The sequence below is a fragment of the Fukomys damarensis genome, unplaced genomic scaffold (genome assembly GCF_012274545.1).
Source record: "Fukomys damarensis isolate Sample0158 unplaced genomic scaffold, DMR_v1.0_HiC HiC_scaffold_39, whole genome shotgun sequence".
Taxonomy (NCBI): Eukaryota; Metazoa; Chordata; class Mammalia; order Rodentia; family Bathyergidae; genus Fukomys; species Fukomys damarensis.
The window spans coordinates 43,869,817-43,896,025 of NW_022900951.1; the positions used below are offsets into that span (position 1 = coordinate 43,869,817).

Here is a 26,209-nt window from a genome sequence, read left to right on the forward strand (position 1 = left end):
TATAAATAAAGGTAATTAATCATATGTAGACAATATAACATAGATTTCAGGAGGGCTGGGGATTTAGCTCAGTGGTGCTGCTGCCTGCCTCCCAAGAACAAGGACCCGAGTTCCATCCCTGGTAACAAACAAACAAACAAAACATTGATTTCAGGAGAAAATTGTAGAAAAGTATAGAGACCTAGGCATAGAAACATCTTTGTACCCTCTACCCTGTCTCTTGGGTTGAACCTCTTTTCCCTTCCATACCTTTGGTAAATGTAGTCATAAAATCAGATGGTTGGTAAGGACTCTAGGAAATACATTTTTCTTACCCAGACCTTATTTCCTTTACAGATATAAGTTGGAGGTCTCATCAGTAGTAGCCTCTACTCCCTCAGTACCAAATGTTTTGGAGAAATCGCTCCTTCTGAATGTATCCACGAACTCCAAAACACCTACTACTAAGGAGGTATCTTTTGCCAAAAAACCATTACTTTTAATAGAGGAACCCAGTACTGAAGTGACAACCCTCCAAACGATGTCATTAAAGAAGCGTACAATTCCTGGGGAAACATGCCTATTGGAGAATTCACTATTGTTACAGGAGGATACTGACAGTGATGATGACTTTATTATACAGCCAGTGACTTCTGGAAAGAAGCATAAATCCAAGGAGGCAGCCATCACTAAGAAGACATTATCCTTAAAGAATATATGCACATATCCGGGGAAACAGTCTTGCTTGGAAGACGTGGTGACCTTGCAGGACAGCAATGTTGATGAGGATTCCTTCTCTGTGGAGCTCATGAATTTAAAGAAGAAGCCTAAAACTGAGAAATCACCCCCCACTAAAAATCCATTATCTTTAAGTGGTAAGTGTACCACTGTGGAGAAGATCTCCAGAACGATAAAGCCAGTAAAATTGCAGAAGATCACCACTGAGAATAAATTAGTTACTAAGGAGCCATCAGCCTTTATGAGAAAGCCTACTGCTGACAAGGAGTCCCTTTCTTGTGAGCCATCTGCACTAAAAGAGAAACACAATACTAAGCAAGACATTTCCATCTGGAAGAAATTGACCTTGCTGGAGGAGACTGACTTTGAAGACGAATCCCTTTTTGAGGAATTACCGACTTTTAAGCAGTCGCCTACTATGGAGGAGCTAACCTTTACCCCAAGCCCAGTTTTTGGAAGGACAGAATGCACAATTCAAAGGAGGTGCACTACTTGTGGGATGCCGTCCCACTTAAAGAAGCCAGTAGAAGTACAGGGCGTTATCTCTGGGGAGGAGTCACTCAGTCCAAAGCCATCTTCCTTTAAAAGAAATCCTATCACTGAATTCTACCAAGAGCCATCTGCATCACAGGAGAAGCATACTACTCAAGAAGAGATAGACCTCTTGGAGGAGCCGTGGACATTGTTTGAGATTATCGATTACGAAGCTAGCTTTGGTACTGATGTAGTTTCTTATAACAAACAGCAAACTACCATGGAGGCAAGCCACACAAAGAAGCCATTACCTTTAAAAAAGAAGCAGAAAATTCAGAGGAACACCAATAGAGATAATTCACTCATTGAGGAGCCATTGTTCTTTGAGAAGTTTAGCAGTGACGAGGATTCCCTTTCCCAGGAGCCATCTTCATTCGAAGAGAAGGGTAGCCCAGAGGAGAAGATGATCACTGTGCGGGTGCCTAGGTCCCTACAACAATCTCGTGCTAAGAAGGCACAGTCACTTTTTCGGGAGTCTTTGGCTTTTCAAAAGCAGCATAACACTGAGAAGGCAACCCCCAGCAAGAAACCTTTATCTTTAAAGAAGCAGGAGCATACCACTCAAGGGACAGTGTCTCATATGAAAAAGCCATTAGTATTGCAGACAGTCACCTCTGAAGAAAAGTCACCCAAGGAGCCACTGTCCTTAAAGAAGAAAAAGTGCACCACTCAAGCAACACCCCCCAGGATAGATCTTTCAGACTGGCAGGATATAGTTGTTAAAGATAAGAATTCTTTCTTTCTGAAGCCAGTATCATCTACAGAAAAGCATACACCTGAGAACGCAGTCCTCACCAAGATGCCATCATCTTTGAAAAAGCAAACCACTCAGAGGAAGACTACTTCTGAAGAAGAGTCACTCTGTGAGAAGCTGTTGCCTTTTAAGAAGAAGCCTACAACTGAAGAGGAGTTCCTCTCCCAGGAGCGATCTGCATCTAAAGAGAAACATACTATTTTTCAGGTGTCACTCTCAAGAAAGCCAGTAGCCTTGCAGGAGAAGACCACTACTGAAGAAGAGTCTTATAATAAGAAACCAGTGACTTTGAAGGAGAAGCCTATCGTTGAGGAAGAGTTCCTCTTGCAGGAGCCATTTTCTTTGCATGTTAAGCCTATCAACAAAGATGAATCCCATTTCCAGAAGGCTGTGGTCTTGCAAGAGAAGACTAATACCAAAAAGAAGACTTTGGTTTTGCATAAGAGCACCATGACGGAAGAGTCCTTTTTCAGTAATCTCTCAGTTTTGACAAAAGAGCCCTGTGCTGAGGCAGCAGCAAGCACAGGGAGGCAATTACCTATAAAGAACAAGCTCACTGCTCAGGAGCAGGCATTTCTTTTAAAGGAAAAATTAGCTTTGCATGAGAAAATCACCAATGATGAAGGGAACCTTATTAAAGAGCCACTGGTCTTGCAGGAGTCCGTGGGCAGTGAAAAGGTCCTCTTCAAGGAGCCCTTGACCATGCAGGAAAAGCTTGGCACTCCAAAGGTCCTCTTCAAGGAGCCCTTGACCATGCAGGAAAAGCTTGGCACTCAAAAGGAGACTGTTTTTAAGAAGCACACCATTGACATAGAGGCTCACTTCAATCAACATTTGGACATGCAAGAGAAACCCAGCATTGAGAAAAAGCCCAACTTTCAGGAGCCTGTGAACTTGCAGGAAAAGCCTACTGTTGAGGAGGAAGCCATATTCAAAAAGCCTTTGGCCTTACAGAAGAAAGCTGGCCTTGAGTCTGAGGCTATGCTGAAAGAGCTTTTGGCCTTGCAGGAGAAGCCCAACACTGAGATGGAAACTGCACTAAAGGAGCCCTTGACCTTGCAGGAGAAGCGCAGCACTGAGAAGGAGGCTATCCTCAAAGAGCCATTAGCACTTCAGGAGAAGTCCAACATTGAGGATAAAGTGCTCTTCCAGAAACCATTAGCCTTGCAGAAGAAATCTACTATAAATGCACCATTTCTCTTCAAGAGTATGTTATCCTTGAATGAGAAATCTAGCACTGAGAATGAGTTGTCTTTTCAAGAGCTGTTAGATTTAGAAGAGAATCTTATCATCAAAGAAGATATTTTTCCAGAAACATTGTGGATCCTTGAGAACAGCCCATATGTGTCTAGCGATGCTGTTGAATCCAGTACAGATAAATCCAGTGCAAGTGAATCTGGTTCCAAAATACCTTTCTCACCTCAAAGCAGAACACAGAAGGAGGTATTCATCTTTTTTTTCTTAAATTTGATAAAATGTTTTTTATTGTCCTGGAGGTAGCTGCTAGCAAGGAGGGCTTTTTGGTGCTCCAGGTTAACCCCCAGGCTTTACATATGCAAAGCAATCTACCACTGAGTTATATCCCTAGGCCCAAAGAGGTCTTTTCTTTTGCCTTCCTAGGCCCTTGAGCTATATATAATAAGTTATGGGAGATCCCTCTACCTAGCAAGAAGGGGGATAGTCCTTGGGTTTACTTTTGGTTTTATTTAAAGATAGGTAATGCAGAATAATCTCTTCTGATTTTTATAGGCTGTGGTTATCTGCAATATGGGATAAATTTAGTGGGGACTTTGGCATTTTTCTTTTATATCAAACTGGCCTTATAGAATATCTTGACTTCCTGATGAGCACAGTGATATACCTAGCCTATCAGAAAGTATTTATATCCACAAGGGTCTGGAATATTGAGCTGTGTACTTTGGCTTTGCAATAATGGTTAGATAATTTCATTCAGGGGATTATTTTTCTTAGTAATTTCACTTAGCATCACATGAACTTCAGTGAAAGATGGGCAAAGCTCACATGGGCATTTCCCAAGGAAAGTGGCCTTTAAGTTGTAAATTAGAAGGATAAAGGAATGAAATTTAGCAAGCAGTTAAGAGAAATATCCCTCTTTGAGGCAAAACAACCAGAATAAAGTTATAGAAGGGAGGAAAAAGCGATGAACTGGGCTAGATCAAAGCATTGGGAATTTAAGAAGGCAGGTGACCTAACTGAAATAATAAAACAAGAATGTCTTTCTTAGAGAGTTGAGCTGACCCATAAAAGGATGCCTTGTTTCTATTCAGAGCAGGCATATATTAGGTATTTCTGGATCATTGTATAATATGGGGAATTCTATGGTCGGGTGCTCTGGGTAGCTCAGGATACATGAGCCTTGAGGAACCTTAGTATAAGTAAATGGGGCATGGGGGAGAATAGCGTCATTCTTAATGTATATGAGCTTTCCTTGGACTCATTTCTAATATGTTTTTGATGGTTTCCAAGCAGATGACCATACTGGAAGATACTGGCAAGGACCACGATGATCCATTTCTCAGCTCAGTATATGCTCCGGAAATCTTCCGTTACTTGAAAGACAGAGAGGTATGTAGGTAGCTGAAGATGGGCAATAATTTATAGTTCTAATTTCCTCATTATTCCATTCTTTAGCATGCAAGTTGGAAGGCAAGATAATGATGGTGAAAGAAACAGTAATAGCAATAACTAACATCTATTGATAGCTTGTTGGACATTGTATTAAGGGATTTGTAGACATTATCTTGTTTAATTTTCCCAATAATTTCATGATGATAGGCATTATTATCTCCCTTTTACATACAGGGGAAACTTCCTTAAGTCATACAACTAATATATGGTACAGCTGGCATAGGGACTAAAATCTGATTATCTTTGATCATATTCTTGCACCTCTAGGTACTAATGAGACAGTCTCAGATACAGAAATGGCCAAGTAGTTTGTTGCTGTGTGGCTATTTTTCGATATTTCCTTTTTTGTGAATGTTTCTTGCACTATATATAAAATTATACCTTTCATTTCAGCTCTCTAACCTTGTGCAGTTTTCTTTTTCCTTTCAAATCTTCCAGTCTCCTTTACCACCAGTATTCATCAGTTCCAAATTTTCTTCTGTCTCTCTCAGTGGAATAGAAAATAGCAATATTATCTACCAAGTACAATTTTTATCAGGCTTTGGTATGGTTTCTATTGAATGTATATTGCTTTCATACCACCATAATGTCGAAAAACTGCTAAGTTGACCATTACAAGTTTGGGACTATTTGTATCTTAGAGAAGGTGAGATAACTTTGTTTTCCTAAAAATGTAACTCTCGGCTTAGCAGTATTGGTTTCACTTGGGATCTCGCAAGAAATGCAGAAATATAATCCCACTCTAGATCTTTTAAATCAGAATCTGATGTTTTTTGAGATCCCTAGGAGTCTTGAAAGCCTGCCTTAAATTAAACCAGCCTACATTAAAGTCTGAAAAGAACTGCTTTTCATGCTGGGTATTACTTGTTAAGTTGAATTGCAAAGAAGAGGCAGAAGGTTTTTGGCATTTATCTATAGCCACAGGTGTGCTCCTACCCTTAGTGCCCTGGATTCCTCAATGTCAGTTCTGACACTTGAATATTAGCGTGTCCACTTTCCCAAGGATAACTTGAAGTTGTCTGGAAAAAGACTTTGATCAGCCCCTATCTTATACCAGCTGAAAATAATGAATTAGAACCGTGGGGGAGAAGTTAATTATTAAGTTACAATTTTGAACTACACAAAGAATTTATTAATCTTTCCTTCTCATTGATGCCAGAAAAATTTCATTCTTAAAAATTACATGAAAAGGCAGACTGAGATCACCAGTGACATGAGGGCCATTCTTGTGGACTGGTTGGTGGAAATACAGGTAAGACTGACAGCTTTTGCCTTAAAGAGATGCTACTTTCTTTCTTGCTTAATTATTCAGCTCCTCCAGAAAAAGCTTGATAAGAATTCACTAGATTTACAGAGCTGAAAAGGACATAGTTCCTTCCCTGAAACAGCTTATTATTTAGGGGGGAAATTATGATATACAGATAAGTAAATATAATACAGATAAGTAAATATAATACACTGTAGAATTCTAAGTACCTTAAGAGTATTATAAATAAAATACTGTGAGAACCTAGTCAAAGGAGAGACCTTTTCCAAAAAGTCAGCAATAGTCTGATAGTTCTATTTTCAAATTCTTGTAAATCACTAGTCCAATCTAAGGATTTGGAATGGGGTCAATGACAAGGTCTTTCAAGCTTGGGTGGAATGGGTAATAGGAAGGGCAGTGCGGCAGACCTGACAGGTAACTGTTCGTCCAGGGATAGAAACCAAGAGAATACTGCTGTGAATATTTAATTATTATTTTGTAGTAGGGAAAGAGAACCCAAAATAGTACCTGGCACATATTAGGGAATCAGTAAATCTTTGTTGAATGGGAATTGAATGAATTGCTATGGAATTTGCAAGGAAACTTAAAGCATAGTCCGCATATGCCATGTCAGTCTTACTGCATAATTGGAAAGAAAAGGTACCACTGGTATAGTTTTATATGGTTTGTTGAGTACCAGAGAAATGGTTTGGGCTCACTTTGGGGAGACAGAAAAGGGAAATATGGTAGACACAGTATATTTGGACATCAAGAAAATATGAACATGTCTCTCATCTTATGAAAATGATAGACAGTGGAAATTAGTTAAGAGTAAAAATTGGGTAAATATTTAATAAGTGAAATAGAACCCAAATATATGTAATCATAGTTCTGTGTTGTGGGGCACACCTGTAATCTTGGCCTAGGAGGCTGAGGCAGGAGGATCCCAAGTTTGAGCTCATCATGCTCAATTTAATGACATAGGGAGAGCCTGTCTCAATAAAGGGTTGTAGCTCAGCTCTAGTTCAGTGTGAAGGTCTTGCAGTCAATTCTCAGTTCTATGGGAGGCAATGGGGTGGGTGTGGGTGTGTGTGTGTTTGCTGATCGTTTCTGAGATTTCTATCAGACTAATGTTGGAGTTTGTTTGGATTTTTAAAGATTTTTGTTATTTTTATTGCTCAAAAGCATATTTATTATAACAAAATAAGAAATTTAATTACCTGTGATCCTAACACTTCAAACACTATTAATATTTGTATGCATGATATTATCTCCTTATCTTTAATGTTTATTCACTAGAGGTATACTTCAAAGTCATAGATTCCCAAGTCCCATCCCAGATTTAATTAGAATTGTGGGGATGTGACCTAGGCATACATATTTTTTATAAAGCTGCATAAACCATGTTAATATGTACTAATATGTATTTTAGTATATTTTATTACATGTGTAAACTTTGTAGTCACCACCACAGTTAAGATACAGAACTGTTCTATCACCACAATAATTCCTATATACTACGTTTTTATAGCCACAGCTCTCCTTCCCCTTACCTTTCTGTCCTTGACAATTTTTTCTCTATTTCTATACATTTTTCACTTCACAAATGTATAAATGAAGTCACACAGGACACAGTCTTTTTTTGGAAAAAATTTTGAAACAGAGTCTGTCTTTGTAGTGCAGGCTGGCCTCAAACTTGTAGTGATCCTCCACTCTCAGCCTCCCAAATGCTGGGATTACAGGCATGTACCACCACGCCCAGCTAGGACATAGTGTTTTGAGATTGACTTTTGCCACTTACTATGATTCCCTTGGGATCCATCTAAATTGTTGCCATTATCAGTGATTCATTCCTTTTTAAATTTTATTTTTAACTGATAAAACATAAAATTATACATATTAAAGGAGAACTATTATTTATCAATACATGGATATAGTCTATAATTTTGTGAAGTATAATTTCTTTATTTATTTCTGTATGGTGAAAACTTTCAAAATCCTTTCTAGTTTTTTGCAGTGTATAGTTTATTTTTGTTACCTACAGTCACCCTATTGTGCAACAGCACACAGGAACTTCCTCCTATCCAACTGTAATTCAGCACTTAATGATCCACATTTCCCCATCCCTCCTCTACCCTTACTCTCCCCAGTCTCAACTTCTATGAAATCAACTTTTTTAGATTTCTCATGGGAGTGAGATTATGCAGTATTTGTCTTTCTGTGCCTGGCTTATTTCATTTACCACAATGATTTCTAGTCTATCCTCGTTGCTGCAAGTGACAGGATTTCATTCTTGTTATAGCCAAACAATATTCCATGGTATATATACAACACATTTTCTTTATCCATTCTTGGTTGATGGATACTTAGGTTGTTTCCATTTCTTGGCAATTGCAGTGAACGTTGAAGTGAAGATGTCTGTTTAGATTACTGACTTCATTTATTTTGGATATGTACACAAGTGGAATTGTTGGATCATAGGCTAGTTCTGTTTTTGCTTGTCCTAGAATATGCATTTCTCCTTCATTTCTAATGGATAGCTTTAGAAGAACAGTATTCTTTTTCTTTTCTTTTCTTTTCTTTTTTTTTTTTGTTACTGGGGATTGAACTCTGGTCCTTGCGCTTGCAAGGCAGGCGGTGGAACCACTGAGCTAAATCTCTGGCAAAGAACAGTATTCTTGATTGACAGTTTTTCCCCTCCTTTGGTACTAAAAATCTCATGTCACTTTCTCCTGGTCTATAAGGCTTCTGTTGAGAAGTTTCCTGTCAGGCAATTTGGGACACTCCTGTGCATTATATTTATTTTCTCTTGGAGCCATAAGAATCTTCTCTTCTATCTTATCTTTGAGAACTTGATTATAAGACGTTTTGGGGGATAGATTTGGTTAAATTAAACTTCACTGGTGACATTTTTCCTTCCTGTTCCTGGTTATTGCATCCCTTTGGGGAGTGTTCTGTTATTTCTTTGAATAATATTTCTATTATTTTGGCATTTTCAAGTTCTTGAACCCCGGTGACCCTAATATTTGCTCTTTTAATATTAATCCAAAGTTCCCATAAGGTTTCTTCACTGCTCTTCATTTTTTCTCCTCCATGTATCTTTTCTTTTTTTCTTTTGTTTTTGTGAGTTAGGTTCTCTCTTTATAGTTCAGGCTGGCCCTGAACTCACTAGGTAGCCCAGACTGGTCTTGAACTCGCAGAAATCCTGCTGCCTCAGCCTCCTGAGTGCTGAGATTACAGGCGTGTGCCACCACGCCCTGCTCCTCTGTGGATTTTCGAATAGCCTGTTTTTGAGCATACCAAGTCTTCTGTTTTATTTGCCCTGCTGTTGATGCCTTCTTTCTCAGTTTTTAATTTCTGAAATTTTAATTTCACTGAGTATATTTTTCAGCTCAAAATTTTGTGTGATTTAAAAAAAATTTTTTCTCATTGAGTTTATTGGTACATTTCAGGTATACAGTACAGTTACATTTATCATTGGGGTCTTGTACCTTTACACGACAGGTCTTGGTTCTCATTTTTTCCCTTTATCCCTGTCTTACCTTCATCCCCTCCTCCCTTCCCTATTTACAAATACTTTATTTCCATTTTTTCATTTTCTCATTTTAAAAAATTGTGTGATTTAAAAAAATTGTTTCCATCTCTTTGTTAAGTTTCTTTGCTAGAATATTAAAATATTCCTCTTTGTTTTCCTCGGGCTCATTGACTTTCTTAAAACAGCTATTTAAATTCTTAATATGAAAGCTCTTCCATATTTATTTCCTTGGTCAGTTTCTGCAATTGTATTTTGAGTATTAAGTAAGGTAATGGTTTCCTGAAAAATCCTTATGCTTATTGGCATGTGAAGTCATCTGGATACTGAAGGATTTGATATTTACTACAGCCTTTTAATCTTATTTTATTTGTGCCTGTTTTTCCAGAAATACTAAGCAAGCTGCCCAGCAGTTTTACCATAGCAAACCTGCTAGTGGATTTCAAGCCTAAAGCCAGTACTTTCTTCTCTCTGCCTCTACCAAGTGGGAAGCTTGTCTTTCAGAGTTGGGCTGCTTGAAGGGGTGATGCGTACAACCCTTTTCTTCCTGCCTCTTCAATGTGTCTTTTCTCTTTGTTACAGTAAAACCATGCACTATAGTCTCTCTCCTGATTTCTCTAGTTCCTGTGAAGGTAGTTTGGTACCTGAATAGCCCTGCACATTTTTAATACTTTACTATGCTAAACCTTCCAACTTATGACTGTAGTATGTCTCTCCATTTATTTAAGTTTTCTCGGATTTCTTTTTTAACTATACATTTCCTATGTACATGTTTGTTAGATTTATACCAAAATATCTCATGCTCATAATGCATGAAAGCACCTTTCCCCCATAATCTTACTAACATAGAAGTTATATTTTTACTATCTAGTAAGTGAAAGTTTTCAGTATATTTTAGTTTGATATACGAATGAATTAGCATTTTAAATATTCAAGTCTAGGAGATCTTTCCTTTTGTCTTTCAGATTTGTTTTTTGCATAGAAAAGTCTTCTCTGATTCAACATTATATAAATATTTCTTTGAATTTTTCTAGATGATTTATAATTTCATTTTCACTTTTAAATTCTTCATCTCGAATTTATTTTGGTTTTTATATCAACATCTAAACATCTTCACCAAGTGATTATCCAGTTATTCTAATTCCCTTTATTGGTTTTCATTATATATTCTTTGAAATGACATCTTTAGCATATTTGCTTGAGTTTGTGTTCTAATTCCATTCCATTAATTTGTTCATTAGTGCTAACATCAGTAGTGGGTTATTTATATTGTTATGGCTTTGTAATACATTGACTCTTTATTTATCTCTTACAAAATAGTCCTGGTTATTTTGATATATTAATGCCTTCAGCTATAGAAGAGTTTTGGACATTTTCAAAAATAGCCCACAGGGATTATTCAGGGTGAATTCACAGCTTTTACAATATTCAAATTTTCATGACAATTATGGTAGGTCTCTTTAGATATCTGGTCTTCTTTTTTGTTAATTTTGATTTTTAAAAAGTTGTTTTTATCTTCGCCTTCCTAACTTAAAATGTTTTTCTTGGGTACCGAACATTTTTTGAACTTTTATATGTTGACCTTTTCCCTCTAATTTAAAATTGTATTGCTTGTGTATTGAGAAGGCAATTGATACTTTTTATGTATTATTTTTTACTTAGCCACTTTGCTGAACTTAGTCATTACTTAATTTACTGTTGGATTTTCTTGTGATTATACCTTATTTACGAAATAAGAATCCTTTGTAAATTTTGTAAATTTTTGGTGAAAAATAATTTCATTACTAAGTTGTGGTACCAAAGTTGCTTTAGCTTTTTTTTTTTTTTTTTTTTTTTTGGTACTGGGGATTGAACTCAGGATCTTGCACTTGCAGGCAGAGTTAAATACCCAGCCCCTGCTTTAGCTTCTTAATAGGTTTAGAGAAATTTTCCTTCATTACTAAGGATAACACAGGAATTATATTTTCTTTGAAGAACTTGCCCATGAACCAACTGATGCATACTATTATGTATATAATTCTTTGAGAACTTTTTCTGATACCACTAATGGTTATTGTCTTAATAAGGTTTTATTACCTTTCTTGACTCAATTTTGTAATAGTTTCCAAAAATGTCATCCATTTTATGAATATTTTCACAGTTATTGTCATAGATTGTATATGATATTCTTTTATATCCCTTGTAATGATTCCATTCTTAATTTATATTAGTATACATTTGTAGTACATAATGATTACATTATTGTGGGGGATTAGTGCATGTACATAACATCTCAGTTCTCTTTTTCCCTTCCTCTTCACCCCTCTTTTTGCCAGTATCAGATTCATTCATTCATCTTATAAGTCCTTATAAAGTTATCATACATACAGATTAAAAACCAGACTAATAGGCCAAAATAAATAAAACACATAAGACAATTATACTAAATCAAGGTATACTTTTCGATGTATTGCCCATGCTCATTTATAATAACTTTTTCTTTTTTCTTGTTTATTTTACACTTTATTTATATGTCGAGTTTCTCATATAAGAGAAAGCATGCAATATCTAAGCTCACATGTCTGATTTACTTCTCTTAACATTATGGTCTCAAGGTGCATCCATTTTCCTACAGATGACTCAAGTTTATCCTTCTTTATGGCAGAGTAGTACTCCATTGTGTAAAACAGCCACATTTTATTTATCCATTCATCTACTGATGGACATATAAATTGCTTTCAAGATTTAGCTCTTCTGAATTGTGCTGCTATAAACATGGATATGTATACATCACTGTGTCTTTAACTCTTTGGGGGAGATACCTAGAAGAGGAATAGCTGGTTCAAATGAAATTTCTAGTTGTAGTTTTTTGAGGAATCTGCATGATGATTTTCATAGTGGGTGTACCAGTTTACATTGCAAGCAACAATGGAGGTAAGTTACTCCCCTGTAACCCCACACTCTTGCCAGCATTTGTTATTATAGATTACTTTCTTGATGGTAGCCATTCTTTCTGGAGTGAGATGGAATCTCAGTATTGTTTCAGTTTGCATTTCCGGAATAGCCAGAGATGTTGATTATTTTTACCATGTGTTTATTGGCTCTTTGTACTTCTTCATCTGAGAAATGTCTACTCATTTCACATTCTCATTTTCCATTGGTTCTTTTTTTTTTTTTGGAACCAGGGATTGAACTCGGGTCCTTGAGCTTGCAAGGCAGGTCACCGAACAGCTGAGATAAATCCCTGGCCCCTTCCAATGGTTCTTTAAATTTGGGGGTGTCTACCTTTTTAAAGTTTTTTTAATATATTCTTCATATTAGTTCTTTGAGAAGTAGCTAGAAAAAATGTTTTCCAGTTGTGTAGGTTATCTTTTTACTCTGTTGGTGGTTTCCTTTGTTGTGGAAAAGCTTTTTTTTTTTTTATAGGAAACCTAGATTTATTTGTTAAGCTATTACAAAGACAAAACAATTATCGTCAGGGGTACTTTAAGGACCTTATCCCAGTTCACTTGTTCTCTTACAGAAAACTAACCTATAGAAGGCAGAAATTAAAGGATATAACCTAAGAGGCTATAACAAAGCAGACTGGAAAAACAGGTGCAAAGGACAGAAACTACCCAGAAGCACTTTTTTTTATGGAAGGATATTGGGATGTTTCCCAAGAGACCACCTAGATAGGTCTGAATTAATCTGGGCCCAAAATCAGTGAGACTCTTGCCCCTTTGGAGAATGACAGAGACTGATACTTTTAAGACCTCTGCCTTTTCTTTTAGGGAGAAGAATATCTCTCGGCCCCAAAGAAATGCCCTGCCCATCTTAACTTTAGTCTATTTCCTGCCCAATTCTTGTGCATTTTCACCACAGTAGTGTAGACAACACATACAGCAAAGGCAGGAATTACAGGCCTAGTCGGCAGGTACCTACACTTAGTTTTAGGGTAAATGATAAATTACAAATAACCCCTTGGTTAAGCTAATTCACCTTTGTTAATAAAGGTCATAGTTTCTTCTGCTGGTGACAACTTGCTGTCTCAGTATAGTTTATCTGGAGGAAGAACTGGTTTAAGTGAGTTTTGGAGAAGGAAAAAGACTTCCATCAACCTTTCTTCAGAGGGAAGAGGCACCAAGTTCTCTCCTACAGTTATGAGCAGAACCTTAAAGCAACATAAATCCTTTTCAGTGATCAACATCTGCATCTTCAATCTGTCCTGCAAATGCTGCTGTAGTATCTACTTCCATGCCATCTTCCTAATCTCTTACTGAATCTTCTGTCCGTACCCCAGCCATGTTACACTGGCTGCTCACAGACTCGGAAAGCATTCCTTCTAGTCTCTCCAATGTGGCTTGCCCTTCTGCTGTTAAATGGGATAATCCTTCTTCATAGGTATAAAATGTGGGGATATCCCCCTGTCCTTGTTCATGCGCTTACACATCATATTCTTCTCCATCATAATCATCTGAGTCTTCATCCTCAGGATCTGGGTGCAAAGCCTGGCACTCACACATTGCAGTGAACATCGCCTCCAGTGTTGATTTATCACTAGGCACACATCTAAATTCAGTAATAGGTTCAATATCATCATCACTGTCTTCCTCTTATCATCAAGAGATTCTTTTATTTCTTCTCCAAATTTAGCATTCACCATAACATACAAATGTTCCCGTGGATAGGCATTTAGGTCCCTGGAAACAGCATGTAAAGTAATGGTGGGGTATTCCAATGAGAATCCTAATCCGGAACCATCTAACCAAGACAGGCGGCTCTCCGCGATGTAAAGGCTGCCAATGCTGAGGCTTTTCTTGTTCAGCACAGCCTCGGTATCTGACTGCTGGTGCCGAAGCCCCTCTGCCGGACCTGGCGGCGGAAAACTTTTGAGGAAGCTCATTGCACCTGGGAGCATCGAAACACAAGTTCGCAAGGAGCCGAAACACTGGAATCCGAGAAGATTTTTAATATGATACGATCCCATTTGTTGATTTTGGGTATTATTTCTTGTGCAACTGGAGTTCTGTTCAGAAAGACTTTGCATATGCCCATGTTTTCAAGTGTTTTACGTATTTTGTCTCCCAGCAAATTGTTTCTATTCTAATGTTTTGATCTTTGATCCATTTTAATTTTAGTTTAGTACATAGTGAGATATATCGGTCTAGGTTCAATCTTCAGAATGTTGATAGCCAGTTTTCCCAGCACCATTTGTTAAAATCCTTCCATTAGTGAAAGGATTTGACCCTTTTGTCACAGATACCAGCTTGAGTGTCCCAGAAGTTGTTTTTGCATCCTCTATTCTGTTCCACTAATCACAAGTCTGGTTTTTTAAATTTTGTTTTGCCAATAATGATGCTGCTTTTATCACTGTAGCATTGTAGTATAAGTTGAAGTCCAGGATTGTCATGGCCCCTGCCTTGCCCTTGTTGCCCAGAATTACTTTTACTATTCTAGGTCTCTTCTAGTTCCATATGAATTTTAAGATTGCTTTGTCTAGTTCTGTAAGGAATGCTATTGATATTTTGATTGGGATTACATTAAATCTGTATACAGTCGCATCTTTGATTGCAAGCAACTTGGTCTGTGAGTGTTCCACAAGACACACAAACATTTCTAAGAGATTTTATCTTAATAAATGGGTGTTATTTTGCAATATGAGTAATATATCATGCCTAATGTGAAATGATCATAACTTTCTCTCTACTTTAATATAACATGCTTTGGATTACAAGCAGAATGAATCAATTTCACAGACCAAGGTTTTACTATAACAGTTTTGGAAGTATGGCCATTTTGACTGTATGGGTTCTGCCTACCCAGCAATAGGACATAGCTTTCCATTTTCTGAAATCCTCTTTCATTTCCTTTTCTGAGGTATTATAGTTTTCATTGTAGAGGTCATTGACTTTCTTGTTAGGTTACTAAGTATTTCATTTTTTCTTGATGCTATTGTGAAAATATTGTTTCCTTCATTTCTGTCTCAGCGAGTTTGTTATATACAGGAAAGATATTGCTTTTTCAGTGTTGATTTTGCATCCTGCTGTGCTACTGAATTTGGTCATTAATTCTGACATTGTTTTGGTGGAGTTTTTGGATCTTCTGTGTAGACGATCATGTCATCCCTAAATAATGATAATTTAACTTCTTTTTCTATCCATATCCTTTTTATTTCTTTCTAATTGCCTAATTAGACAATTTCTAGTTGTCTAATTGCTCAAGCTAATGTTTCGGGAACTATATTGAACAAGGGTGGTGACAATAGACATCTTTGTCTTGTTCTTGATTTTAGAAGGAAAACATTTAGTTTCTTCATTTAGTATGATATAGAGCATTGGTTCATCATAGTGGCTTTATCAGATTGCAATAAAGACCTTCTATTTCTAATTTCTTAAGGGTTTTAATTATGAATGGATGTTGGATTTTCTCATCTTTTCTGTATCTGTGGAGATGATCATGTGATTATTGTTCTTGCTTCTGTTTATATGATTTATTACACAATTGATTTGAGAATGTTGAACCATTCTTGAATCCCTGGAATAAATCCTACTTGGTCATGGTGTATGATCACTTTTTTTTGGTACTGAGGATCAAACTTGGGACCTTGAGCTTGCAAGGTGGGCGGTGGAACCACTGAGCTAAATCCCTGGCCCTGAATTTTTGCTTTTTTGTTTGTTTGTTTAAAAAAAATCTTTTTGATGATTTGCTGCATTATGTTTACCAGTATCTTTTTCAGGATTTATGCATCTGTGTTCATTTAAGAGATTGGCCTGGAGATCTTTTTTGTGGTTAGATTCTTTCCTGGTTTTGGAATTAGAGTATACTTGTTTCCAGGAATGACTTTTTAAAAATGACTTTTTAATTTTATTGGTACATTTTAGGTATACAATATAATGACATTCATCATTGCAGATTTGTACCTTTACATAATATATTTTGATTCTTATTTTCCCCATTCCCCTGCCCTCCCTTCAACCCTTCCACCTCTCCCTATTTACAAAGACTTAGTTTCCATTTTTTCATTTTCTCATATTAATTCTACCCTCCTTTCCTTTCCCCTACCCTTCTTACTTCCCCTTCCCTTTTGCATATTTTCTTCCTATTTCACATTATCTATTACATGTTTTGATCCTTATTTACACTTGCAGTTTCTCACACCAGAGAAATTATTCTGTATTTACACATCTGTCCTATTTATTTCACTTAACAGTATGGCCTCAGTGTGCATCCATTTAGCTATAAATGTCTCTAATTTATCATTCTTTATGGCTTAGTAGTACTCCATTTTATAAAAAAAGAAAAAAATCTTCCTGATTCAATCTCCAGTTGATGGGCAATTGGGCTATTTCCAAGTTTTAGCTATTACAAACTATGCTACGGTGAACATGGGTGCACACATATTGCTGTGGTATGATTCTTTCATTTCTTTTAGGAAGATACCGAGCAGGGGAATAGCTGGGTCAAATGGGACCTCTAATCCCAGCTCTTTGAGGTATCTCCATACTGATTTCCACAGTGGTTGCACCAGTCTGCACTCCCACCAACAGAGGAGCAGGGTTCCTTTTTCCGCACAGCCCTGTCAGCTTTGTTATTGGTTGATTTCATGATAGCAGCCATTCTTAGGTGAGATGGTATCTCATCATTGTTTTCCTTTGCATCTCTGAAATGACCAGTGATGTTGAATATTTTTTCATGTTTATTTTATATTTCTACTTCTTTGTCTGAGAAATGTCTGATCATTTCAGATGTCCATTTTTGGACTGGATCTTTAAATTTGGGAGGTCTGAATTTTTAAGTTCTTTATATATTCTAGATAATAGACCTTTTTCTGTGGAACAGCGGGTAATTTTTTTTTTCCCACATTGGGAGTTGTCTCTTCATGCTGTTGGTGGTTTCTCTTGCTGTTCAGAAGCTTTTTGTTTTTGTTTTTGTTTTTATTTTTTGAGACAGAGTCTCACTATGTAGAGTGGAAACTGACCTGGAACTCACCATGAAGCCCAGAGTGGTCTCAAACTCACAGCGATCCTCCTGCCTCAGCCTCCCGAGTGCTGGGATTACAGGTGTGCGCCCCCACGCCCGGCTATGTGCAGAAGATCCCACTTGTTGATTGTGCTTGTTCATGTGCAACTGAGGTTTTATTCATGAAATCTTTTCCTATGCCTGTGTTTTCAAGAGTTCTACCTAACGTCTCTTTCAGCTGGTTTAGTGTTTCTGTTTTCATATTTACATCTTTGATCTACTTTGATTTTAATTTAGTGCACAGTGACAGATATAGGTCTAGTTTTAATCTTTGGCAAGTTGAAACCCATTTTTTTCAGCACTATTTATTAAAGAGGCTATTGTCCTCCAGTGAGGGTGTTTGGCTCCTTTGTGGAAGATGAAGTGGCTGAGTGTGTCTGGAGTTGTTTCTTCATCTTCTAATCTGTTTCACTGGTAATCAGGTCCATTTGTTTGCCAGTACCATACTGTTTTTATCGCAGCAACTTTGTAGTATTGTTTGGAGGTGTGGATTGTGATACCCCCTACCTTGTAACTGTTGCCTAGAATTGCTTTTGCTATTGTAGGTCTCTTTTTGTTTCAAATGAATTTTTGGATTGTTTTCTCAAGGTTTATATAGAGGCTGGGGATTTAGCTCAGTGGTTCCAACGGATGCTTCATAAGCCCAAGGACACAAGTTCAATCCCCAGTACCAAAAAAAAAAAAAAAATAGTTCATGAAGTATGCTTCTGGAATTTCAATTGGTATTGCATTGAATATATATAGCAGTTTTGGAAGTATGGCCATTTGCACTATATTGGTTCTTCCTACCCAGGAAAAAGGGATTTCTTTCCATTTTTCTGATATTTTCTTTGATCTCTTTTTCAGAGTAATTTTCAGAGTAGAGGTGTTTGATTTCTTTCATTAGGTTGATTCCTAGGTATTTTATTTTTTGGATGCTATTGTGAAGGGAGTTGTTTATCCAATTTCTCTTTCAGTGAGTCTATTGTTCGTGTGCAGGAAAGCTATTACTTTTTGTATGTTGACCTTGTGTCTAGCTACTGTACTGAATTTATTCAGTCTAGAAGACTTTTGGTGAAGTTCTTGGGGTCTTCTATATAGAGTATCATGTCATCTGTAAGTAGTGACAATTTAACTTTTTTGTTTCCTATCTTTATTCCTTTTACTTCTTTGTCTTGTTTAATTGCTATCGTTAATGTTTCCAAAACTATATTTAAAGGAGCGGTGATAGTGGACATCCTTGATTCTTTTTTTGATAAAGTTGGCTAAGGATTTGTCGATTTTCTTTATTCTTTCTAAGAACCAACTTGTTGATTCACTGATTTTTTTTTATATCATTCCCTTAATCTCCATTGCATTGATTTCTGCTCTGATCTTTATAATTTCCTCTATTTTATGATCTCTGGATTTATCCTGCTGTTCTGCTTCTTGAAGCATGAGGTTCAGCATCAGGTTGTTTAATTGAGCTCACTCTGTTTACGTAATATGAGTATTCAGTGTTATGAATTTCCTTCATAAGACAACTATCATTGCGTCACATAGATTTTGATATGTCGTATTGACATTTCATTAATTGTAGAAACTGTCTGCTTTTTTCTTTAATTTGCTCTGTGACCCATTGGTTACTCAGAAGTGTGTTGTTCAATTTCCATATGTTTATGAAATTCTTGCAATTTCTTTTGCTATTGATCTCCAGTTTCATTGCATTATGGTCTAATATAGAGGGGATAACTTCAGTTCCTTTGCACTTACTTAAACATGTTCAGTGAGCAAGTGTGTGGTCTATTTTGGAGAACAAACCATGTGGAGCTGGAAAGAATGCGTATTCTGTTTTTTCCCCCCTGAAGTTTATTGGTACCTTTAAAGGAAACAATGAAGTTACATTTATTATTGGGATCTTGTACCATTACATGATGTGTCTTCGTACTTATTTTTTCCCAATACCCCTGACCTCTCTTCACCCCCTTCAAACTTTCCTATTTACTAAGACTTTGTTCCCATTTTGTTCCTTTTTTCACGTTTTTTTCTTTCCCCTTATTTCCTTTCCCCTCCCCTTCCCACTTTCCATTTAGCCATTTTCTTCCTGTTTTACACTATCAGTTATACCATTTGAACCTTATTTACACTTTTAGTTTTTCACACCAGAGAAACTATTTGGTATTTACTCAAGTATGTCTTATTTATTTCACTTAAGAGTATACCCTCCATGTGCATCTGTTGAGTTATAAATGTCTCTAGTTTCTCATTCTTTAAGGCTGAGTAGTACTCCATTTTATAGAAAAACCACATCTTCATTATCCAGTCTCCAGTTGATGGGCATTTGGACTGTTTCCAAGTTTTAGCTATTACATGTTGCTATAAATATGGGTGTGCATATATCACTGTGGTATGACTCTTCTAATTCTTTTGGAAAGATACCCAGCAGAGGAATAGCTGGGTCAAATGGGACCCAGCTTAGTTCTTTGAGGTATCTCCATATTGATTTCCACAGTGGTTATACCAGTCTGCACTCCCACCAACAATGGAGAAGGGTTCCTTTCTTGCCACAGATGTGTCAGCATTTGTTATTGGTTGATTTCTTGATAGCAGCCATTCTTTCTGGGTAAGACCAAATCTCAGTGTTGTTTTCATCTGCATCTCTCAAATGGCCAGTCATGTTGAGCATTTTTTAATATGTTTATTTGCTGCTTTTACTTGTTTGTCTGAGAAATGTCTGTTCATTTCAGATGCCCATTTTTGAATCAGGTCTTTGTATTTGGGGGGGGTCTGGCTTTTTGATTTCTTTATATATTCTAGATAATAGTCCTTTCGCTGAGGAGTAGCTGGTAAAATTTTGTTCTGACATTCTAGGTTTTCTGTTAGCTCTGTAGGTGGTTTCTCTTGCAATGCGAAAACCTTTTAATGAGATCCCAGTTGTTCATTCTTTGGGCAAGTTCTCATGCTGCTGAGGATTTGTTCATAAAGTCTTTTCATATGCCAGTGTCTTTGTGAGTTTTACCTAATTCATTTTCCAGTAAGTTTCGTGTTTCTGTTTTGATATTTAGATCTTTAATCCACTTGGATTTTAGTTTAGTGCATGGTGAAAGATAGGGATGTAGTTTTAATGTTTGGCAAGTTGAAAGCCAGTTTTTCCAACACCATTTATTAAAGAGGCTATCTTTCCTCAAGTGAGGATGGTTGGCTCCTTTATCAAAGATGAGCTAGCTGAATGTGTTTGGTGTTGTTTCTGAATCTTGTAATCTATTCCATTCATCCTTGGGACAGTTTCTTTGCCAGTACCATGCTGTTTTTAATCACAGTGGCTTTGTAGCATAGTTTCAGTTTGGGAATTGTGATACCTCCTGCCATGTCTCTGTTGCCTAGAATAGGTTCCAAATGAATTTTTGGATTGTTTTCTCAATTTCTGTAAAATATACTGTTGGGATTTCAATGAGGATTGCATTGAGTCTGTATAGCAGTTTTGGAAATATAGCCATTTTCACTATGTTGGTTCTTCCTACCCAGGTACAAGGGATGCCTTTCCATTTTCTCTCTTTTTCTTTTCTTTTTTTTGCAGGGGCGGGTACTGGGGATTGAATTTGGGTTCTTGTGCTTGTGAGTCAGGTGGCAGAACCATTGAGCTAAATCCTCGGACCTGAGCTAAATCTGGCCCCACTTTCTTATATCCCCTTCTATCTCTTTTTTCAGAGTGCTGTAGTTTTCAATGTGGAAGTCTTTTATCTCCTTAGATTGATTCCTAGATATTTCATTTTTGGATGTTATTGTAAAAGGGATTGTTTCTCTAATTTCTCTCTAAGTGAGTTTGTTATTTCTGTGCAAGAAAGTTATTGATTTTTGAATGTTGATGTTGTATGCTCCTACTCCACTGAATCTGTCAATTAAGTCTAGAAGTATTTTGGCAGAGTTTTTTTGGGTCTTCTATGTAGAGTATCATATCAGCAAATAGTTACAGTTTAACTTCTTCCTTTCCTGTTTTTATTTCTTTTCTTTCTCTTGTCTAATTGCCGTGGCTAATGTTTGCAGAACTATATTGAACAGGAGTGGTGATGATAGACATCCTTATCTTGTTCCTGACTTTAGTATGAAACTTTTCGGGTTTTAACCATTCAGTTAGATATTGGCTGTTGATTTTTCACAGATATAGCCTTTATACGTTTGAAATAAAGGTCATCCATTCCAATTTTATATAGGGTTTTATCATAAATGGGTGTTGAATTTTGTTGAATACTTTTCCTGCATCTGTTGAGGTGATATATGGTTTTTGTCCTTGATTCTGTTAATATAATATATTACATTTATTGATTTATGTATGTTGACCCATCCTTGCTTCTCTGGGCTAAATCCAACTTGGTAAGGGTGTATGAACTTCATGATGATCTTCTGTGTTCTGTTTGCCATATCTTATTGAGGATTTTTCCATCTATATTCATTAAAGAGATTGGCCTATAGTTCTCTTTTTTTGGTTGGGTCTTTCCCTGGTTTTGGAATCAAAGTAATACTTGCTTCCAGAAATGAATTTGGAAGTATTGCTTCCCTTTCAATTTCATTGAAGAGTTTAAAGAGTAGTGGCAGTAGTTCTTCTCTAAATGTCTTGAGGAATTCAGCAGTGAAGCCATAAGGACCTGGGTTTTCTTTGTTGGTAATGTTGTAATTAGATTTTCAATTTCACTGAATGTAATATCTTCTTTGTTCAATTTAAGAAGTTCATATGTATCTAGGAATCTGTCCATATCTTCTGTATTTTCCATTTTGTTAGAGTACAGATTTTCAAAGTAGGTATTTATTATCCTCTGGATTTCTGGTGGATCTGTTGTGACTTCACCTTTTTCATTCCTAATTTGAGCCTTTTCTTTCTTTTTTTAGATAAGGATGGCTAAGTATTTATTGAGTTTATTTATTCTTTCAAAAAACCAGCATTTTGATTTGTTGATTTTTTGGTATCATTCCCTTAGTCTCCATTGCATTAATTTCTGCTCTGATCCTTATAATTTCCTCCCTTGTACGAGCTTTGGTTTGTCTTGCTCTTCTTTTTCTAGGAGCTTAAGGTTAAACATTAGGTTATTTATTTGAGCTTGCTCTGTTTTTCCTAGTATGGGCATTTACTGCTATGAATTTCCCTTGTAGAACTGCTTTCATTGTGTCACATAGATCTCTGTATGTTGTATTGGCATTATCATTTAAGTGTAGAAACTGTCTAATTTCTTATTTAATTTCCTCTGTGACCCAATGGTTGTTCAGTAGGGTGATATTTAATTTCCATGTGTTGGTGAAGTTCTTGCAGTTTCTTAGGCTATTGATCTCCAGTTTAATTGCACTACGGTCTGATAATATACGGGGAATAACTTCAATTCCTTTGCACTTACTTAAGTATGTTTCGTGAGCTAGTATGTGGTCTGTTTTGGAGAATAACCCATGTGCAGCCATAAAGAATGTATATTCTGATTTTGTGGGGTGGAACACTCTGTAAACATCTACTAAGTCCATTTGTTCTAAGACTTGGTTCAGTTCTATTATTTCATTGTTGATTTTTTTGTCTGGATGATCTGTCTATTTGTGTCAGTGGTGTATTTAGGTCCCCCACTACAATTGCATTAGTGCTTATTTCGATTTTCATATCCATTAGCATTTGTTTCGTATAGTTGGGGGCATTAGTATTTGGTGCATATATATTTGTGATTGCCATTTCTTCCTCTTGTATTGTTCCCTTTAGAAGGATGTAGTGGCCATCTTTTCTCTCTTAATTAGTTTTGGTTTGAAATCTACTCTGTCTGCCAATTAGATAACTATACCTGCTTTTTCCAGGCTCCTTTCACACGGAGAACAGTTATCCATCCTTTTGCTCTCAGTCTATGAATTTCTTTGTAGATTAAGTGGGTTTCTTGTATATAACATGTTGGGTTTTGCTTCTTAATCCATTCTGCCAGCCTGTTTATTTTGATTGGTGAATCGAGGCCATTAACATTAATGGTTATAACTGTTATGTATTGACTTTTCATTGTCATGTTATTTTCCTGTTGTTGGTTCTTTTATTTTTTATTTTTCCCCTCTCTCCTTTTAATTTCTTGCCTTGTCTGGTATATTTGCTCTGCTGGCTCTTATATAGTTGTGGCCTTCACTTTCTTTTTCGATAATATTGTTTAGAAATGTTTGGAGTGCCAGTTTGGTGTTCATGAAATTTCTTAGGTGTTCTTTGTCATGGAAATATCTTATTTCCCCGTCAATTTTGAAAGATAATTTTGCAGGATACATCATTCTATGTTGGAGGTTGTTTTCTTTTAGGACTTGAAATGCCTTATTCCAGGCTCTCCTTCACTTGAAGGTTTGGGTTGAAAAGTCTGCTGTGATTCTGATGGCCTTTCCTTTTCATGTGATTTGTTTCTTTTCTCTAACTGCTTGTAGTATTTTGTTGTTCTGTTGTGTTTCTGGGATCTTCTTTATTATATATCTAAGTGTAGATTTTTTTTTCATCATAGCTATTTGGAGTCCTATATGCCTCATTTATCTGTATGTCAAATTCTCCCCCTCTATTTGGGAAATTTTCTGTCAATTTTGTGAAAAGATTTTTTATGCCATTTGTACTTTCTCCTGTTTTTTCATGGATTTATTCATGGTTAGCATCATGGTCTACTTTTTAAAAAATGTGTTTCTCTTCTAGAGTCTCTCATCTTGTCTTTCATTTTGCTCACCATCTCTGTGTTTATCTGGGAAATTATTTCTGTTTTGGGTTTTTCTAGAGCCTCATTTATTTGTTTTTTTACTTCCTGTGGTATCAGTTCAGAGTGTTCAGATGGTTGATTGTCAGACTTTTCCACCTCATTGCCTCCAGAGTGTACCTTTTGTGAGGTGAAAGTCTGTGTTTGTACCTTGTTTAAATTTCTTCTCATTTCTATTTTTGTTGTTGGTACTGTCCTTGGTTTAATTCCTGGGTTAATACTTTGATCTTCCAGATATAGCTGGTCTTTAGGTTTTGAGTCTCTAGTGACTCTGAGGCAATCTCCTTTTCATTATATTTGGGAGGACAACTGATTAGATTGATCACAACACCTTGGCCCAGGTGATACAATCAGCAACACAGTAGCATCAAGCACAACTTAGAAAATGGTAATTTGTAGTAATTATTAATCTATCACCTTGACCCATGTGAATGAAATAAAAATCAAGGACCAGCCCAAAATATGTTTATAGTGAATAAACTCTTCAATGTAGCAACTTTACCCTTCAGGATGGGCATTCAGAAGGAGTTGGGGAGGGAAGAATAGATATATAGGATAGAGAAAGGTTAGAAGTGTGGTCAGAAGACACGAAAAGATCACACAAACTCTAGGGAGCTGTTGAAGAGAAGACAGAACAAAATATTCCCAGGAACAGAACAGACTAACAGCAATAGGGAGAATAGAGACTTTAATCACTTTCTTTCTAGTGGATCTATCTATTTGTGACAATGGGGTATTGAGGTTCCCCAATACTATTGTATTAGTGCTTATTTGACTTTTCATATTCATTAGTATTTGTTTTATATAATTGGGTCCACTAGTATTTGGAGCATGTATATTTATAATTGTCATCTCTTTCTCTTGGATTTTTCCCTTTACAAAGTTGTAATGCAATTCTTTGTCTCTCTTAATCAATGTTGTGTTTGAATTTCATTTGATCTGCAAATAGGATACCTACTCCTTTTTTTCAGGTTCCTGACACATGGAACATTGTTTTCCAGCCTTTAACTTTCAGTCTATGAGTTTCTTTTTTAATTAAGTGTGTTTCTCATATGTAGCATATTGTTGGATCTTGCTTCTTGACCCATTCTGCCAGTCTGTTTCTTTTGATTGGTGAATTGAGACTATTAACATTGATGATTATAACTGATATGTTTGACTTATCCTTGTAATGACTTTCTGTTTTTTGGGTTCTCCCACTTTGCGTTTAATTTTTTGTCATGCCTGTTGGATTCATTCTGCTGGACTTCCTGGGGTTGTGAACCTCATTATTTTTCCTAGGATATTGTTTATTAATTTTGGAGTTCTGGTTTGGTATTCATGAAATTCCTCAGGTGCTCTTTTTCGTGAAAGTACCTTATTTCTTCATCAATTTTGAAAGATAGTTTTGCGGATACATGAATCTGGGTTGGAGGTTGTTTTCCTTAAAATATGTCACTCCATGCTCTTGCCTTGAGTGTTCATGTTGAGAAGTCTGCTGTGATTCTGATGGGCTTTCCTTTGTATGTGATTTGTTTCTTTTCTCTAACTGCTGGGAGAATTTTGTTCTTCTGTTGGGTTTCTGAATCTTAACTATTATATGCCTAGGTGTCAATTTTTTTTTTTTAAATCAGGGCTAGTGTGAATCCTATATGCCTCGCTTCCCTGTATGTCAAGTTCTTTTCCCCTACTTGAGAAGTATTCTGCCATTATTTCTGTGGACAGTTTTTTTTTTTTTTTGGTACCGGGGATCGAACTTGGGTCCTTGCACTTGCGAGGCAGGCCACCAAACCGCTGAGCTAAATCCCTGGCCCTGTGGACAGTTTTTTAATGTTGTTTGTACTTTCTCTTGTTTCTTCATTGACTCTGATCAGTCTTATATTATTCTTTGCATCATCTTGCAATTTCTGGATTGACTTCTCATTTTCCTTTACTATTTTTCAGAAAATTTTCTTTTCCTGGTCAGTAATTGCAATTTTGTCTTCTATATCTGAAATTCTGTTGTCATATTGGCTCATTCTGCTGTGTAAACTTTTAGTGGAGTTTTTAATCTCCTGGATGTCTGCTTGTATCTGTTTTATGGATTCTAGTTTTTTCTATGTTGGGGTTCCATCATGTTCCTCGGT

At 36.5% G+C, this 26,209-nt stretch overlaps 1 protein-coding gene and 1 pseudogene across 3 annotated transcripts in view; one reads left to right on the forward strand and one right to left on the reverse strand.

The window, feature by feature from the left end:
* Positions 1–26,209, forward strand: part of Ccnb3 (cyclin B3) — a 96,774-nt gene that overhangs the window by 35,973 nt on the left and 34,592 nt on the right. For 2 of the 3 annotated variants that reach the window (XM_010606298.1, XM_010606297.2), the window contains exons 5-7: positions 337–3,448; positions 4,493–4,591; positions 5,814–5,906. In XM_010606298.1, the coding sequence (XP_010604600.1) occupies positions 337–3,448; positions 4,493–4,591; positions 5,814–5,906 (3,304 nt within the window). The remainder of the gene's footprint in view (positions 1–336; positions 3,449–4,492; positions 4,592–5,813; positions 5,907–26,209) is intronic. The other variant, XM_010606300.2, reaches the window with a different exon arrangement.
* LOC104849764 lies at positions 13,468–14,296 on the reverse strand (annotated as a pseudogene).